Here is a 19145-nt window from a genome sequence, read left to right on the forward strand (position 1 = left end):
TCTTTCATAGTTCCTAAAATGAGAAGTTCTAAGAAAGTAGAATTATATGCTTTAGCATGACCATAGGGGTGAAAAGGTATTTAAAGAAGGATGCCAGGAAACCCATTGCTTGGCTGGAATGAAAGGAGTGGATAATCAAAGGAGTACTTATGGACCTGAAATAGTCCTATTGAGGCTTCCTTGCAAACCCAAGGAGAGTCATTCTTGAGTTTTTACCCCTTTTCAGCTCTCCTTAGTGGCACCCTGGATATGAGTTCCATCTTTAGTTAAGACTTCACATGAACCATATGCTTTTATAATTAAGAACTGATGAGACCATTTTTAAAGAGAAATGGAGTTATCTTTTTTCTTTTTTTAGCATGTCCATTACTGCAAATTCTGATTATTCCTATGTCCCCCACCCAATTAATCTCCAACCTCTCTCCCCATGTCCTCCCGACCCCTGCAACCCTAGGTGTGCCTCTCCCTCTGCCAGTCCAACACACCACTGTGGTCTTTCTTTCCTTCTTTTTCTCTTAGCTCCCACTTATGAGTGAAGACATGCAGTATTTTTCCCTCTGTGCCTGGCTATTTCACTCAACATAATTTTCTCCAAGCTCATCCATGTTGCTAGTAATGGCAGAATTTCATTCCTTTTTATGGAAGAGTAGTATTCTATGGTGTATATATACCACATTTTCCTTATCCAGTTGTCCATTGATGGACATTTAAGTTGGTTCCTTATCTTAGCTATTGTAAACAGAGCTGCAATGAACATGGGAGTGCAGGTATCCCTTCAACATGATGATTTCCATTCCTTTCCATCTGTAGTTGTTTGGAATGTTCTCTATTAGTAGGATGTCTTGCATACTCGTCCCAGAAAATGGAAAGATGGCTGACATAGGTAATTAAATTATTATTAGACTTAGCTGTGTGACATTCCCAAATTCATTTATCAGATCTCTTGCTGGTAAGCCTACTGTTTCACTGACAAACGACTTACCCAAATATTGGCAATTTGTAGTAGATTCGAGAACAAGTCCTGTCATTTGAGATTTCCCTACTCGATTTGCCTTTTAGCAATGCATTCTTAGGGGAAGATAATGACCAACTAGTATTGGGCTTATTACCTCCAGGCTTGGACACTTGTAGACACTAAAGGTCAAATGGAGGCTGTCCCATACTAACCAGCTGGTGGCAGGAAGGAATGGCTGCTATTCAGATTTTTTTTTCTTGAGAGGCTTGGAGTATCACCCCTGGCGAAGTGTGGGAGCATACTTCTCAGTAAGTATGAAATAGCCTAATACAACAAACTTGGCACCATTGTACCTGAATTAAGACACATAATAGCAATTTATTCACTGCCACCTGTCAATTAAGAATGTATTTTGCCTGCCTCCTAATTATAAAAGAGTCTGACATTTGGATGGAGCTTTATAGATTTCAAAGTATGTTCACTTTTTTTGTTTATTTGTTTCTTTTGATATTTTCAACAGCCTTGTGAGGCAGGTATAACTGTCCTCATTCTATAAATGAGGAATATATGTTTGGAGAGATTAGGAGACTTTCTTGAAATTTCATGGCTGTGAAAGGCAAAGCTGGACCTCATTAAAACCCATGTTTATTGACTCCAAACCTAGTGTTATTTTGCAGGTATTTCACTTTCTCTCAATCAATGACAAAGAAATTCTGAAACTAAAATAGTCAGGTCATATAATAGGTAAATGACAGAACTGGGACACAAAATTTCAAGATTAGAACACTCTCCAATGCCCCATAATTACTTTCCATAACATTTGAATACCACCCACCCACCCACACACACACACACACAATTTTGTTCTTTTTCAAGATTACTTTGGCTATTCTGCGTCCACTGTATTTCTATATAAATTTTAGGATCAGCTTGTCAGTTTCTGCAAAGAAGCCACCTGAGATTTTTTTTTTTTTTTAATAGGACTGTGTTGAAACTATAGATCAATTTGGGGAATATTTTCATCTTAGCAATATTGTCTTGTGATCATACGTGGGGTGCCTTTCCATTGATTTAAGCCTTTTAAAATTTCTTTCAACAATGTTTTGTAGTTTTAAGTGTGCAAATCTTGCATTTATTTTGTTAAATTTATTCCTACGCATTTTATTTTTTCACTGTTATTATAAACAGGATTGTTTCCTTAATTTAATTTTAGAAATTTTCATTGCTAGTGCATAAAAATACAACTGATTTTCATGTATTTATTGTGCATCTTCCAACCTTTTGAGCTCATTTATAGTTTTCACTATTTTTATTACATTCCATAAGATGTTTTTATGTACAAGATCGTGTTATCTTCAAATAGAGCTTGTTTTCTTTCTTCCTTTCCAATATTAATGCCTTTATTTCTTTCTCTTGCCTAATTTCCTGGTCTAGAACCTCCACTACATTGTTGAATATAAATGATGAAAGGCAATATCCTCATCTTCTGCCTGATATTAGAGAGAAAACATTTATTCTTCCACCATTGTTTGATATTTGCTGGGGATTTTTTATAGCAATCTTTTATTGAGTTGAAGAAGTTCCTTTGTATTTTTAAGTCCCTGCCTTCCCGGGATAAATCCCACTTGGTCATGGTGTATAATCCCTTTTATATATTGCTAGATTAGGTTTTCTAGTATTCTGTTGAGGATTTTTGCATCTATATTGATAAGGGATATTGGTCTGTAGTTTTCTTTTCTTGTTGTCTTTGTGTGGTTTGGATATGAGCTTAAGACTGGCTTCATAAAATGAGTTGGAAAGTGTTCCTTTACCTATAATTTTTTGGAAGACATTGAAAAAAAAGAATGGCTTTAATACTTTAAATGTTTGGGAGAATTCATCAGTGAAGCCATCTGGTACTGGGCTTTGCTTTGTAGAAAGTTTTTTGATTACCAGTTCAACCTTTTTACTTGTTATAGTAGAAATCTATTCAGATTTTCTATTTCTTCTTGAATCTGTTTCAATAGTTTATGTCTTTCTAGGAATCTGTCCATTTCATCCAGGTTATCTAATTGTTGGCATACTATTTTTCATAGTATTCCCTTGAAATCCTTTTTACATCTGTAAGGTCGACAGTAATGCTGCCTCTTTTGTTCCAGATTTTAAAAATTTGACTCTTTTCTCATTTTTTTTCTTGTTCAGTCTGTCTAAAGAATTGCCTGGTTTTGTCGATCTTTTCAAAGAATCAACTTTTGACTTCGTTGGTTTTCTCTATTGTTTTTCTATTTTCTGTTAATTAGTTTCAGCTCTGTTATTTTCTTCCATTCTGCCTGCTTTGGGTTTAGTTTGCATTTCTTTTTTCAGTTTTTTAAGGCATGAGGTTAGGTTATTAATTTGAGAGAGATCTTTCTTCTTTTTAAATATAGGCCCGCACAACCATAACTTTCCCTCTAAGGACTATTTTTGCTGTGTTCCATAAATTTTGTTTTGGTATGTCGTCCTTTTCATTCATTTCAAAGTATTTTCTAATTTACCTTGTGATTTCTTCTTGACCCATTGGTTATTTAAGAATGTGTTGTTTAATTTCCACATATTTGTGAATTTCTTTAATTTTCTTCTATTATTGATTTCAAATTTCATTTTACTGTGGTTGGAAAACATGCTTTATAAGATTTATAATCCTTTTTAACTTATCAATGCTTACTTTATGGGCTAGCATATGGTTTATCTTGAAGAATGTTCCATGTTTGCTTGAACAATCCATATTCTACTGTTATTGGAAGCAGTGGTCTATAGATATCTTTTATATGTAGTTGGTTTTTAGTGTTGTATAGTATAGTTTTGTAATTGCAGTTTTTGACAATGTTTTCTCTTTTACTTGGAAAACAAGTAATAAACAAGAAACAAGTTGATATAACTTTTTAAGAAAGGCAGGAAACTACTAGCCAAACTGATACATAAATAAAAATAAAAAATAATTTTTCAACTTGTGTTCCTATATGAAAATGTTTTTTCTTTTTAAATTTGGTTCCTATGAAAAACAATTTTTAAAAATAAGTTAGAAACTTTAAGAATAATACTGCTTAACACCTTAATCAATTAATTAATTTTTCATATTTGGTGAATAAATTGGCACAATATTTGTTTAGTGAAATTAAAAAAAAACTTAGACTGGAAAACAGAAGTCATGCATTCTAGACATGGCTCAGCCACTAATTTGCTGTATGGTCTTTGTGGAGAATCTGACTTCTCTGAGCTGCAGTGTTTCTGTCAGTAAATATGCACCATTTAAGCTCCAATATTTTCTCTAAGGGCCAGAAAAAGCATGGGATATGGCAGAAACAGACTCGAATTTGTGTTAGAACTTCACCAATCCCTCCTGAATGACCTTCATTTCACTGGGACCCAAATGCTCAATCTGTAAAATGGGGAGGATAATACATACCATGCCAAATGTTTGCTATAATTAAATGAAATTTCATAGGTAAAAGTACCTTTCACAAAATATGGTGAACAATAGGTGCTCATTAAGTGTTCATTCCCTTTTCTCTTCTTTATGAGTAAGCAATAAAATGATTGAACAGAAGTAGCAGTAATAATGATAGTTGCTATGCAGTGTATACATCTGTATTGTTTTATAAGCCTGAGAGGTTGCACATCTGATGGGGAGAAAAAAACATTGATTCTTATGTAATTCCGCTAATTTTTGCAACCCAGAGAGCTATGAGGTAATGGAGGAAATTTCCTGGAATATAAAATACAGAGGGAAATGTGATACTGAAGTCTCCTTTTATCTATTCTTTTAGCAAAAGCAATATTGTTTTGGAAGATTAGACAGACTTTAGAGCAATCATAACACTCTAACTTATATCTGGGCTTGCTGTTTTGATATTTATTATCTCATTTGATCTTAGCTCAGTGTCTGGCATATATAGGAATTTAACAAATGTTTATTGAATAAAAAATTACTCTTTGCAATAGTTTGTTTTTTTATGTTTTTAATTTAATTTTATTTTGTCAATATACAATGTGGGAGTATGGTGGCCCATTACCGAAACCTCCCTTCCCCCTCCCTCTCCCCCCTCCCTCCCAACAACCTCATATCTGTTTGCTTGTCGTATCAACTTCAATGAATTGTGATTGTTGTGTCTTCTTCCCTCCCCACCCCAGTTTATTTGTGTATTCATTTATTTATTTTTAGCCCCCACAAATAAGTGAGAACATGTGATATTTCTCTTTCTGTGTCTGACTCGTTTCACTTAATATAATTCTCTCTAGGTCTATCCATGTTGTTGCAAATGGCAGTATTTCATTCGTTTTCATAGCAGAGTAGTAGTCCATTGCAATAGTTTATAAAGATAAGCAGCATAGACATTACTATCATAATTTTTCCTATGAAGAAACTGAACCCCAGAAGAGAGGTCAATTAACTTACCCAAGGTCACAGGGACAGTTAGAAACTAAATCTGAAATCTAGGTCTCCTGACTGCTCATCTGCTCCTCACTTTACTTTACCATGTCGCCTGATTAAAACTTCTTTGCCCTTGTCTGTCTGTCCATTCTTCATCTGTAAAATGATGTCTTTATTGTCAGAAAAAGGCTTTTAACAAAGTTATTAAAGTAGTGTAAGGCTTTCTGACCTATTCTTGTTAGGGAAAGGCAGTGAGGAGAAAGGCTTCTTACTTCAACTTATCGATGGTTAATTGACTGTTTTGTTATTTAGGTTTCTGACAGGCCAGAAGAAGAAAAAGGGCCTGGAAAGAGAGTAGAACTGGAGAGGAGAAGAATAGCATTAGAAGGCTGCTGAGACAACTAATTTCTGGTATTTTCCATGCCAGGAATTGTATTTTCTGCATTTTATTTTAGCATAATTATTAAAGTTATTGGAACATGTCAACATTTTCATTAGAGTATTATTAATTCTTAAATGTGATTTTATTTTAACTTGGCCCAGATTGGTCTCTCCCCCATTCCCTCAAACACATGTTCAATTTTGTAACAGAAGATGGCATTAAAAAATAGAAGTTGAAGTACAGAAGTTCCCTTTGGTATTTATCTTTTTGGGAATACCTTTAATTTATTGGAGTTTAGCCAACTTTTTTTCTAACAATCAGAAGAACTTCACTGGCAGTGCAACTGGTTTACTTGTTGCCTGCTATGTGATATCTGTGGTATGACTGAGGAAAAAAGCAATGTGAAAGACTAAGAAAAAAAGTGAACTCAGCTAAGTGTTTCAGATATTCTGTTGTGTGGTTGTAAGATTTCATGCTTTCTTTTTCTCATGTGAAAATTAGGTTGCCAGATGTCCTGTGAACATGTGACTGTTCTGTGTTTCTAGGCCATATCCCATTTTCATCTGTATCGGAATACTTAGTGGTCCCTCCATTCGAGCCAAGTCAGACACAGTTAGCTGACTACTGTTGGCATTTGTTCCTCCTCCCCCCTGGTTGGAATATATCCCACATTCTCCAAGCTAAAACCCTTCACCAATCTTTCTCACACATCTGAATCACTGTGAGGCAGTATAATAACCAAGATGAGGCCCTGTTAATCATGTTAAATGGTGATTGCAGTTGTTTCCTACAGACGTTATGACTTACTCAGTAGCCAGTGCAGGTTGAGCTTTTAGATTTCAATTATTTTTACCTAGAAATCATATAAATCGGAAATAAAAAAAAAAGCTGTCTTGTGGGTTTTAATTTTTTAATTTAGCTTTTTTTGGAGGGGGTGGGGACACAAAGATTAGTCTGTTATGACTTGATTTCTCTAGTTTGGGCTGAATAGATGAAGAAATAAGCTCAGACTAATTGTACTAAGTTGTCATCTAGTTGACATGCCCCAGGAAAGAACTGACATTTAATTTTTAGAAATTTTAAAAAAATTTTTTATTTATTTATTTTTTCTGTGGCTAGCCTGTACGGGAATCTGAACCCTGGACCTTGGTGACTTGGTGTTATCAGTACTGTGCTCTAATCTAGTGAGCTAACTGGCCGGCCAAACTAACACTTTAGATGATACAATATATTTTCTGGTAAATAGAATGCTAACATATATGCCAATGTTTTGGTTGTAAGAATACTAAAAAAACTGCTTAATACAATAATTATTTGAAACCTAATTGAATCTTGCTATGACTGACAATATAGAGTATCCAGGACATAGGAAGTACTTACTAGAGATAGAGGTCTGTGAGACTGAAATGAATTTAAACAGGTATGTTAGTTCTTGAAGGTCCTTAAGGTCATTATTACAAACATAAGTTATTATAATAATACCTTTTATTTATATAGCATCTTCAACTTTCATAGCAATTTTTTAACATGAGTTTTCTCATTTGATGCTTTCTCTAACTTTGCAAGCATTATTATCTTCATTTAATAAATGAAATAGGTCGTACAGCAAACCTAGGAATTTAATCCTAATCTCCTGACCCCTACTGCTCTGACCCCTATATTACCCTTGTGATTTAATGTTTAAAAATCAGTAGAATGCTAGGTATCAAAGTTTATTACACCAAGTATTTTAAAAATTATTTGTCCCTACAAAACCTTTCAAAATCATACTTTTAGAAATATACTGATACTTTAAGAACTGGAAAACATATAAATCCTTCTATGGATTGACCATGACTACTCAGGGCATAGTTTAATATCATGAAATATGAAATATTTGTTAGAAAAAACAAACCAGAAAGGGAAGTTACAAAAATATATAGAGCTCATTTTCCTGTTAAAGTTTAAACTTAGAAAAGTTAGCTAAGGAGGGAACTGTTTTCATCTGTGCCACATATTGCAGAATATTTATTTTTTTTAAAACCCTCTCCATTTAGAGAATCTTTAAAATTTGAAACTGGGGAGGCCGAAATGAAAAGTAGTTTTTTTTTATTGTTCATGAGTCTTTGTCTGTTATTAGGTTGTAAAATTCTTGATGGTAGAGATGTTGTCTTGCATATGTTTATGTGTACTTCAGTACCTTGCTCATAGTAAGTCCTCAATATAAATATTTGAGGAAATTTTAACTGAGTTTACTTTTAGTTCTTCGCCTTTGACGGTTTGAACCCATCTTCATAAAAGTATAAGAAGGTAAAAAAGCACGGGGCACTTTGTCACTTTCTCTCTTGTAATTTTCCACATCACTATCAAATTATTAAAATATAAACTTATCATGTTTCTCTTCTTCTTACAAACCTCCTAGTCTGTGAATAAGGCACAGAGAGAAAGGGGAGCATTTTACTTTTATGTTATGAACTCCTGACTCATATGGTTTTGTTTCAGTAAGGTGCATTACATTATAGTAGGAGAGAAAAATACACCCAAATTGATATCCAAACAAAGAAGAAAAGGAAACCAAAGATCCCAGTCCAAATCGCCTACAGGATAAAGTTTGAACTTCTTAGCCAGATAGATAGGGTCTTTTACCTGAGACTTCCAACCTCCTTGTTAAGCTTTATCTTCCTCCCTACGCCCCCACCACACACACACACACACACACACACACACACACACACACACACACACACACACACACACACACACACACGTTACGTAGAACTATCTTTTCTGAAAATACCATGCTTTTTCCCTCCAGCTTGCTTTTTAGTTTGTACTTTACTTAACCTAGACAGTCCTTTCCTCCCCTCTTGTTTCCAGTGAGATTCCTTCATGACCCAGCTCAAAATGCACTTCTTTAATCCGTAGCAGAATTAGTGCTCTCTCTTGTGTCTGTCACGGTGCTGTTACACAACAGCTTCTCTTGTTATGTTGTGGTCAGAACAGGAACTGTGACTCACACTTTAGATGTAGTTCTATCTCTCTTCCTCTCCCTTTTCTCTCTCCTTCCCCCTATGCCTGTGCCTGACATGTAGAAGGCATTCAATAAATGCTTGGTGAATAAATAAATACATGATTTAACAAATTCTGTTCTTTTTCTAGGGTAATAGAACTCATGTCCAGTGAATTAAGGTGGTTAATAAAGAGTAAAGGTCATTCATCCTGAGAAGCAGTGTGGTACATTGGATGAAACCCCAGGTTTGGAGTGAGACAGATCAGGGTTTGTTTTTAGGATCCACAAATTCCTAGCAGCGTGAAACTTGGCAAGTAACGTCACTCCGGAGGTCTTCAATTCTTTGATTTGTATAATGTGGCTAGTAATATCTACCTTGCAGACAGTTGAAAAGACCTGAATCACCCAACCCAACATTTGGCAAAAAGCACGTGCTTATTAAATGGAGTTATTAGCCTTATCAGCTGGTATGTTTCAGTTTGGTATATTTTTGCCACCACAGAATTTAGCATTTGATTACCTATGCTAGCTGTCTAGTGCCAGCTAATTTTTTCTCCCTGACCACACTGTAAACCTTTCATATTATACTTTAAATAAATATTGTCCACACATAGTATCTAGCTCAGTGCTGGCCACACCACAGACTCGATTTTTAACTATTGGGTTAGAACAGTGGCTCATGGTGGAAAAAGAGCACTGGATTCGGAGTCAATAGATCAGGATAACACTGAGCTATGTTAAGTAACTTTTCTTTCCCGGGGCCTTAGCTCCTTTATCTGTAAAATTAAGGGAATAGACTTCTTGAGTCTTTTCCTACTTACAAAGTCTGTGATTCTATGATTAGATAATTGATTCCTGTTTATAAAATAAAGAATTGCACTGTAGTTAAATAAGCCTCTATAGACATATAGAAAAATTTAGGGTCCAAGTAGGTTGCCAGCCATCTCAGTTTGCCCAGAGCTGTTTAAGTTTCAGCGCAGAAAGGCCTGTGTCCCATGAATCCTCTCAGTCTTAGGGAAAGCAAACACAGATGTTCTTCCTGGCTCCAGGGTAGTTTGACCAAAAGAAGGCATTTTTTTTTTCTTTGTGGTCACTTACAGGTTTTTTGTTCTTGAATTCCACCTTGACAACATTCACAATTTGTATCTATTTAACAGTATTTGGTCCTTGGGAGCAGAGATGAGCAACTGAGTAGGAGAATAAAACAAGGGCCACGGTATACAAATAAGCCCCTTTCTCTGAGAAATGATAATTAAATGTCATTGAATCAGTTTCTGTGGAAAACCTTTTATGTACCAGGCACTATGTTTGATGGGCATGTAGATGATTCTGTCCCTGCACCCAGGCTAAATATACGTGGGGGTGGGGTGAAGTTGGGGGAAAATAGGACATATAGCTAGGAAAAGTCCCCCACATACCACAAGGCAGTGCATAATGCCAAAATATGGTAGACTGTCCAGGGATGGAAGGAGGGGCTAGTGAGGACTAGAACAGGTGGAATTTAAGGCTTCACAGGATTTGGATTGATAATACAAGTGGCTATGAAGACAATCCAGGGCTTTTTTTAAAAAAAATTTTATTACTGGTGCTGCTAGGTAATGCACAGATCCTTCAGGTAACTCTTCCTGGACCCCCAAGTCTCATGAAAAACACTATGGCATCTGAAAGGGGACTGTGCCATTAGTTAAACAAAAGGAAATCCTACAAGAGATAAAAAAGAAAGTATTGGGGTGATGAGGGGGTTGGGAGTGAGATCAAGGGAGCCGGAGAAATGGAACTACTACCCAAATGGTCCCTGTAGTTTTCCTTATGAGTTTTCCCCCTTTTATTTAAAAAGGGTTATCCCAACCTAGCTTCCTGCTGCCACAATCTTGTTTGACACTTACCACTGCATTAGAGAGATTGGCATGCTGTAGGTGAAAGGGCACAGTCTTTGGAGGCCAAACAGGCCTCCACCACTTACTAGCTGTGTGACTTTGGGCAAGTGAACTATCCTTGCTGGGACTCTGTTTGCTCATTGATAAGATAAGAGCAAATAAACCTACTTCACTGGGTTGTTCTGAGGAGTAATGGATAATTAATGTGTGTAAAATGCCTGACATTGTAGCTGGAATGCATTAAGGGCTCAATGAATGGTAAGTTCCTCCCCTATTTCCTTCTAGGGTTATGATAATTTATTTGGTCATTTGTCTAAGTAAGAGGAAGAATCCCCTTCAAGTGGCCTCAAAGAGACTCCCAAGGAAGAGTTAAAATGAGGAAAAGCATTGGGAACTGCTTGGACCACTCCTCACATCTCACCTGGAGATCCCACTTCCTCTATCCCCTGCACCCTGTAGGTCGTGTGTCTGTGTGTGTGTGTGTGTGTGTGTGTGTGTGTGTGTGTGTGTGTGTATGATTTAAGTCAGGACAGCAGCCCCTCTCAGGCATGCAGGGACATAAACTCCTTCTCATGATGCAGCTATCCTGGTATGTCACACAGGCAGGATGGCTAGCAGGGCAGGGCAACCTGTGTGTGTAGGAGAGATGCAGGTGGCTACTGATGATGTGCATGTGTTGAGAGCTGATTCCTGACCCGCTGCTCCTGTACACTGGCAAGAGTAGATTAATTGGCATGAGCTCTAGGGCAAATTTCCGTGCTGCAGGAAATAAGACCTTGTTACTTTACCAGGAAGACTGCATCACCAAAGGGGTCTCATTACCTGCTCCAGTGATCTTCTTTGTTTGGTTAACTCGTGAAGTCCAAGAAGTTTGCCTTCAAACCTGCTCAATGTCTCTGTCAGTGCTCCCTTTACTCTTGTAGGAATTTACCCCTCCCCTTACCCCTTCCCTCAGTACCCCCAGCCCTCCCCTAAACCCTCTCTAACCTCTTCCCAATCTTCCCCAAAGCCTCTTTTCAACCTTAACTTTAACTTCCCCCTAATCCCTTCATACCTTACCCAGCCCCAGCTGTTCTCTACTTTCTCCATCTCCCTCTACTCCATCATCCTCTTATCACCCCTGGAATATTCAGGACCCCATCAAAACTTTGAGCCCTTTCCAATTTCCTCTCTCCCTCCCAACTTACTAGTTCCTTATCCCCTTCCCTCAGCTAAGCCAAGAAATAATTAAAACACAAGTAGAAATTGCCAATGTTTATTGATTCTTCTAAAAAATATCACTTGGAAATTTATTCTCTTTATTAAAAAGATGCTGCAATTTTTGTGATAGAGAAAATCTTGATCAGAAAAAAATCAAGTCAGTCTAACAGCTACACTTTTTCATTATTGGTTTCTAATATCTATTCTCATGCATAGTATTAGTATAAATTGTAATTAAAATAGCCCTTCATAATGCAGGGTTCAGAGAGGGGGGCATGCAGGATTGGTGAAAAAAGCAGCTCAAAGTCGTCAGGTTCAGTCCATAATCCGAGAGGCAGGGTCGTTGTACAGGTAGCCTTAGTTCATAGCCAGAGGTTCAGTGGAAGATTCAGGGAGCAGCAAATGCTGATGACAGCTGAGGTAACAGAAGACAGGTTGCCAGGAGCGGTCACTAGGACGCAGGATCTACCCAGCAATTATTTCATCACGACGTCTTCTATTCCACCTGTGCCTGAAGCAATTGTAGTGACAATAACGTGACGGAAAGGACACAGTGCGGGTACTCCACTCTATGTTTGGGTCATGTGTCTCAAGCCAGTGGATTCCAAGAATCAGAGGGTACCGTGGTGCATGAATAACGTCAAACTGGAGCTCTTCAACGTGGTTTCCAATTTTAACTTCGACTGGTGGTGTTTCTTTGGTTATGGGTCCATTAATCAGTGGACGGCCATCGACGGTTTCAAGCATCAGAGGGAAGATATTATTGCGGATGGGCAGCTTCTCTCGAAGAACCACAGAATGGTCAATGCTGTTTCTGTAGGAGCCTGAATCCACCATTGCTTGCTCAAAGAACTGTAGTCTTCCCAGTCGGATTTCAACAGTTAGCCATAGGGTACGGGACATAGATATTGGAAGAGAGGGGGACGCATATTTGTAGACTGGCCCGCCCGGGGTCCCCCTTACCGCCGGGCCTCGATGTTTCCCGCCTGCTGGGCACGGTGAGGCTTGACTGGGCAATCTCTGGCAAAATGACCAGGATGACCACAGTAGAGGCACAAGTGGCCTTCACGGCGGCGGGCCCGTTCAGCTTGACTGATGTGAGGACGGTTGCTTGCGGCCCGCACAGGCTGGTTTTCAGCTGGCAGACTCTCAGGCCCATCTTTCTCTTCAGAGGGGTCTGCCCCTGATGGCTTGGGATCAGGCTTACCATTTAGCTTCTCTTCTAGGCTGATGCACTGAGTGATCAGATCAGACAGATTGTTGGCTGGGCTTGTGTGAGACAGTTCATCTCGGATAAAACTGGGAAGCCCTTCTTGAAACTGGATGCAGAGAGTGCGTTCATCCCAGGTCAGCTCTTGAGCAATGAGGTAGAAGTGAGTCACGTACTGGCGGACAGGGCCCTCCCGTTGGCAGAGCTGACGGATGCAGTGGTTGGCATCATCCATGTTTTCTGGATTGTCAAAAGTATCCTGGAGGACTTGTATGAAACTTTCAAATTGCTCCAGCAGGGGGCTTTGGATATCCAATAAGGGCTGGAACCACCTTCCTGCCTCATCTGAGAAGCGGTTGCCAACATAGCTCACCAGGGCTGCTTCAGTGGGATACAGGTGCCCTCTGACTCTCATGTAACTATTTAGCTGAATCAGGAACTCAGAAAGCTTCTGGGCATCCCCATCGAAGACTAGAGGGTATTCTAGGGGGAAATCTGCAGCCTCTAATCCAATGGGGGCCTGTGGGAACTCTGAAGCTGCTGATGTCTTGACAACTATTAGGCCTTCCAGGGACTCTTGGGGTGCTAAGAGTTCTAATAACTCCTGGGTACCTGAAGGATCCAGGGATTCCTGAGGCACCCAAGGCTCCAGAGGCTCCTGGGGAGCTGGAAGATCAAGGGGTTCCAGCTGTGCCGATGTCTCCTGGCATTCTGGTGCCTCCTGGGGCTCCTCAGCTTTTGGGGGATCCTGTGGTTCTGAATTCTGGGGCTCCTGGATTGATGGGGGCTCCAGGGGCTTCTGGGCCTCCTGGGGCTCCTCTGCTTCGGTAGGCTCCCAGGCTGAGAGATCCTGGGGCTCTGGGGGCTTCTGGGGTTCCTTGACCTCTGGGAGCTCTGAGGGCTCCCAGGCTGCTGGGGGACCCAGTGGCTCTGGGGGCTTCTGGGCCTCTTTGACCTCTGGGGGCTCCTGGCAATCCCAGCCTGCTGGGGGACCCAGGGGCTCTGGGGGCTTCTGGGCCTCTTTGACCTCTGGGGGCTCTTGGGGATCCCAGCCTGCTGGGGGACCCAGGGGCTCTGGGGGCTTCTGGGGCTCCTGGGTCTGTGAGGGGTTTTGGAGTGGTTCATCCTCTTTGGCTGCTTGGGACTTCTGGAGCGCTGGAATCTGGGCCTGGAGGGCAGCATTTTCTTCCATCAGCCGCTGCACTTGGGCTTGCAGAATTTCATTCTCCAGTTTCAGAGCAATATAGGAGGCTGCTAAGTGCTCCACCATCTTTTGAGGAAATGGGCTTGGTTTGGCAATTTTCTACTAGGAGAGATTGGGTGGGTGCTTGTGAGGTCTTTCCTGAAAGCTGCTCAGGCAGACATCAGGCTCCGTGAGTTTTCCAAGGGGTGGGGATTTAGGCCCTGCCCGCCAAGGCTGATTACCAAGAGGTCACTGGGAGCCTCCGGAGCTCAGCAAGAGGAGGTGTCAGATACACTGTGAAGAGAGTATGAGCTGAGCATCAGAAGCTGTGGAAAGCACTTATTCAGCCTAAATCAGAACAAAATCTGCCCATCACTGATGGGTTTCTTTTACCACAGCCTCAAGTTCATGAGCTGGGGCGTATATGCTGGCTCTGGCCCCGTGACACTTTAAGAACAGCACCTGACCCAGACTGTGCATGTCATTTTGCATTCTTCTTTTGAAACTTAACATTATATCAGAAGCAATTTTTCCATATTCTTTTCTGTTTTGTATAGTCTTTAATTTCTAATGTCTGCTTAATATCCCAATATAACACTTGGATTTTAACAGCTGCTTTCAGTGACTAAATCAAATGTTTGAGCAATGTGGGGATTTTAGTTCTCTGTGATGGGCCAAGCCAAGAGATATTTTTGGGTGACTAGAGTAGGAGGGAGGGGGGAGCTCTTTCTGACACCTCAGAAATCATGCCACATAAGTAACCACACAAGACCAGGCTCAGTAGAAAACAAGCAAAAGTTGACTGACTATATATATGCGCTCAGCAGACACATGCATATTATTTATAAAATGACTCAAAATAGTTAAGAAAGTAAGCTTTATAAGTGTACATTACCATTCAGAGACAGTCCAGGAGCTCGGCTGTCTGCGTACCCATCGCTGAGGAGGGAAGTGTGTGAATGGCTGTGGAGGCTTGCCTTTTCTGCACGCACAGAACTCAAACAAACACACCCACTCCCAGAACACGTTCCAACTCTCCTCTGTAACATAGCTATTTAGAGTGTGGAAGAGTTTTTTTGACAGTACCTCACAGTTCAGAGCTGCAAGGAAAGTAGGATGCTGCGCCGGTGTGAGGCAGCCTCATGTACTCAGTCCTTGGTTACTTTAATAAATATTTGGCTAGGAAATTGGGAGTAATACCACTGCCCTTGTGAAAAGTTGCAAACATTTCTGAATGTCTGCAGTGGTTTGGGACTTGATTTTTTATGTGTCTCGCATAACCTACCCTTACTCTATCCACAGTGGGCCATTTGTTTAATTCTCACTCAGAGAACAGCCTGCGGCCTCTCAGCCCCTGACCTTGCCCACCTACTCAGTCCCTAGTGTCCCTCTTTGCAATGTTCTCTCGGAAAATTTACCATGGATAGATCTAGGCAAGGTATAATAGTATACAAACGTGGGGGAGGCCAACTTTGTTGATGGGTACGTGCACAGTCTTGAAGGGCTCCTAGCTCTTTCTGAATGTCCTGGCCCAGCATTCTCATACTTCCCTGAGCCTCTTAGGTGCTCCAGACAGCACCCAGGTAGCCCACTAAGGGCTGATCTCTTGAGAAGTGACTCTGCTCAGGATCTTACTTTCTCTTCTCATGCCAGATCACAGTTATACCCTGGGCGTGGGCTATGTAGCCAGTTTAGGCAAGGCAGCTATTTTCATCCTAGTAAGGAGTGGAGTTGTGGATTATATTTGGCCATTTCAAATCACACATCAACTCAGCCATGTCTCATGTCTCCTTTACAAATGGCCAATTCTGCATTAGTCAGCATGATGGGATAAACCCTGGTGATGGAATAGGCCCAAACCACAGCAAATTGACAGGCTGGGCTAGCTAAACCTGAATGCAGAGGATATGAAAAGGAAAAGAAAATCTTTTGTGAATTCAGTTTATTATCTCTCTACCTTTCAATGTTTTATTTTTCAGAAACACACAACACATAAAAATATCACCGTCATCAGGGAATGATCTGTTCTATTTATGTGAATTTTTCAGATAACTGAAGCCTTCCTTCCCTTTGAAAAGCCAAAACACATAATTAATGTTTACTTTATCCAGCAAGAAGAGAAGAACTTTCAGCACCTGAGTTTGCAGTAGGCTTAGTTAGGGAACAAACAATTATTGATTGAAATTCTTCTGTAATGCTTAATAATTTATGTAGGAATGAGTTTAAAGATTCAGTACTGTATATCAAGTTGAAATTTAATGAATGATATTTCAATTTAAAAAAATTTTTAAAAAATTATAGTATGTGTTATACTTCATCCATTCTTAAGTAGATGCTTATTAACATAATTTAATCTATTTTTAATGGTTTTGGGTCATACTTAAACAAACCAGCTAGTTTACTCTATTGTAACACCATGCTGCCTTCTGAAAGCTACCAAAAGGTATAGTGTTTTGTCTCCAAATTAAAAATCTCAGAATTACTATGCTTTCCAACTTTTGTATTTTCTTTTTCCTTTGATTTTTATATGCTTTTGCTATTAAGTTGTCACATAGCCCTCCACACTATTACCTATATTCATGTGTACACTAAAGGTATACAAATTTGGCAAATTACTTACTCTCTAAAATTTTGAGTCTAACCCTCAGTTTATGAAACTGGAAAGTGGGACTATTAATAGTATTTAACTTTACAGGGTTGTCACAAAGGTTTAGTGAAATAATGTGTGTAAAAAGCTTAGTACAGTGTCTGGAAGCTAGTAACACCCAATAAAGGTTAATAATAATAATGATAAGCAGTAGCAGCAGTAACCTCATTTTAATTTATTCTTTTTAATCATCTATGAATTGGAAAACTGGCTAGGTAAACTTGCTAGAATTGCATAGGGGCTGAGCAAAGGCTGTCATATAAAGACATCTACAATGCATGGATTTTACAGCGTTGATTTTTCGCCACTCAGGAGCTTTTTAATCTTTTCTTCCTGGCTGGGTTATGGATGGTTTTGTTTACCAAATAATTCTCTAGAATCAGAACTGGAGGCACCTGAACAGGAAGGCAAAATGATTAACACGGGGATTGTGGAGCAGCCAAGATAGATGTTTAAAAAGTCCACGGACTAAAGCACTGAACAGTGCCTTGCCTGCAGGCATATTTATTCAGTGGGTAAACACAGGGACCTTTCTTCCCCCATCCCCCTCCACAAAGAGCAAAGACCAAATTCAACGTCCTTAAGTACAAGTTCCAAACTGCCTAAACATACATAATTATTCTCCTTTGAGTGGAAAAAAGAGCTACACTGACTTTTGTCAAAATGCCTAAAGTGGTTTTAATACCCTGAAGCAGTCAAGTAAGAATAGGAAAGTAATCACATCTAAACTCTGATCATGCTTCCCCTGTACTTTAATCCTTTTTCTTACACTCACAACATGATGGAATTTATGAAGCCTTTAGAATGGTTATGAAAAATTTTTAAGTAAATGAGGTTTTGTTAACTGGGCAAATGAATATTTCAGGAAAAAAAGAAGATAAATATATTTGTTTAACATATAAAAAAAGACTGCACAATAATAAGAAATGTTCATGCTCAGTTATGTTAATAGGTTACATATGTTGAGTGTTAGCTTAGGGAGAAAGGGAAGGGAAAGATTTAATGAGATGAAATTCTTCTTCGTGCATTCCACTAAGAATCATAATTTTATTTTATCAGTAAATGTACAATCTGAAACATTTTATGTCTCTGTCGGGATCTTCCTCCCCAAAGCTGGCTGGGCTGCATTTTTAAGCACTCAAGCTCCTGCCCCTCCCTCTTCCTGCCCTGGAAAAGAGTCAACAGGACAGGTTACCCCACAGATCTCTGGCACAATTCCCAGCTACTCCTTGGGGGCAGTCCCACCCGGGTGTCTGTTTTGCTCAAGATGTTATTCCTATGGTTGTGTTAGAGCTTGCAGTACTTTCTTAAATTTAACCCATAATGGGCTTAGTAAAGATTGAAAATTTTCAATAATACAGCACTGGCGCAGCCGGAGCTCCCCATATCTTTGGAACTTGGAAGACTGACCAAGAATACTCCTTACTCATATGGCTGGGATCCAGAGTACCTGGTAATGGAGTGGAAACAGGGTCTATCTTAGCACAGCTCTGAAGGAGTCAAAATTTGTCACCCTTTCATCTCCCTTTATGACATTTACCATCTTCTCATTTTATTTCTTGTCCCATCCTTAGCAGGCCTTTCCCCTTGATCACTTGCCACTTTGGGAAAGTAAATTACTACTGAGATACTACCTCATAGGCCTCTAAAAGGAAATTTATTGGTGGTGTTTGCATTTTCATAGGGTATCCTGAAAGACTGCCACTCCTTCAAGTCCCTTCTGTTAAGAGAGACATTGTGGAGCCACGATATCATTTTGGTATCCTTCAGATCACTCCATGTAGGTGGCCCTATATTTGGTTTCCTTACAAGACTGACCCAGTATGGCTCCCAGTGTTAGCAGAGTTGCTTAATGATTTCAATGTTCTGGCTTCATTGAACCCTGGTGATGAGCTGACCAGGATGCCTTAGTTAAGGGCTGAGGCAACTACCATTGCAGTCTACCAGAGGAACAGGGGGCCTTTGCTACAACCCCATTTCTAGGAAGCACTTGTTGTAGGGATCTGCCTTTCTTCTCTACTTCCTCGACGTCTACTTTCTGGGGTTTGCCAATACTGTTTCCCCCGAAAAGCAGACTAAGTCCAAGTTGATGAGATGATGGTACCAGTAAGGCAGGAGAGAGAAGAAAAGAAAAGAAGGAAAGATAATATCAAAAGATCTAGAAAGAATCTTAAAAATTCAGCATATGTGCATTTTGGTCTGTTAAAGATAAAATTTAATTTCATGGTATATCATTTTAAAAATCACCTAAAAGGAGGCTTTATCCTTTTACTGGGTAGGCTTACCTCTAAAGGCCTTAACCTGGGGCTGGT

The 19145-nt window shown here is 39.6% G+C and overlaps 1 protein-coding gene and 1 pseudogene across 1 annotated transcript; both read right to left on the bottom strand.

The window, feature by feature from the left end:
- Positions 1 to 12630, bottom strand: part of LOC134368112 (ubiquitin-conjugating enzyme E2 variant 1-like) — a 58556-nt pseudogene extending 45926 nt beyond the window's left edge.
- A 116-nt stretch (positions 12631 to 12746) lies between these two features.
- Positions 12747 to 14273, bottom strand: RTL3 (retrotransposon Gag like 3). Its single transcript, XM_063084376.1, has one exon. The coding sequence runs from the start codon at positions 14271 to 14273 to the stop codon at positions 12753 to 12755; it is 1521 nt and encodes a 506-aa protein (XP_062940446.1). The 3' UTR covers positions 12747 to 12752.
- Between the last annotated feature and the right edge of the window lie 4872 nt (positions 14274 to 19145).

Source organism: Cynocephalus volans, chromosome X, assembly GCF_027409185.1.
Source record: "Cynocephalus volans isolate mCynVol1 chromosome X, mCynVol1.pri, whole genome shotgun sequence".
In the NCBI taxonomy this organism is placed as follows: domain Eukaryota; kingdom Metazoa; phylum Chordata; class Mammalia; order Dermoptera; family Cynocephalidae; genus Cynocephalus; species Cynocephalus volans.

What these genes read in the sequence shown, in the direction of transcription:
- RTL3 (XM_063084376.1), bottom strand. Translation starts at nt 14,273, where the DNA reads ATGGTGGAGCACTTAGCAGCCTCCTATATTGCTCTGAAACTGGAGAAT.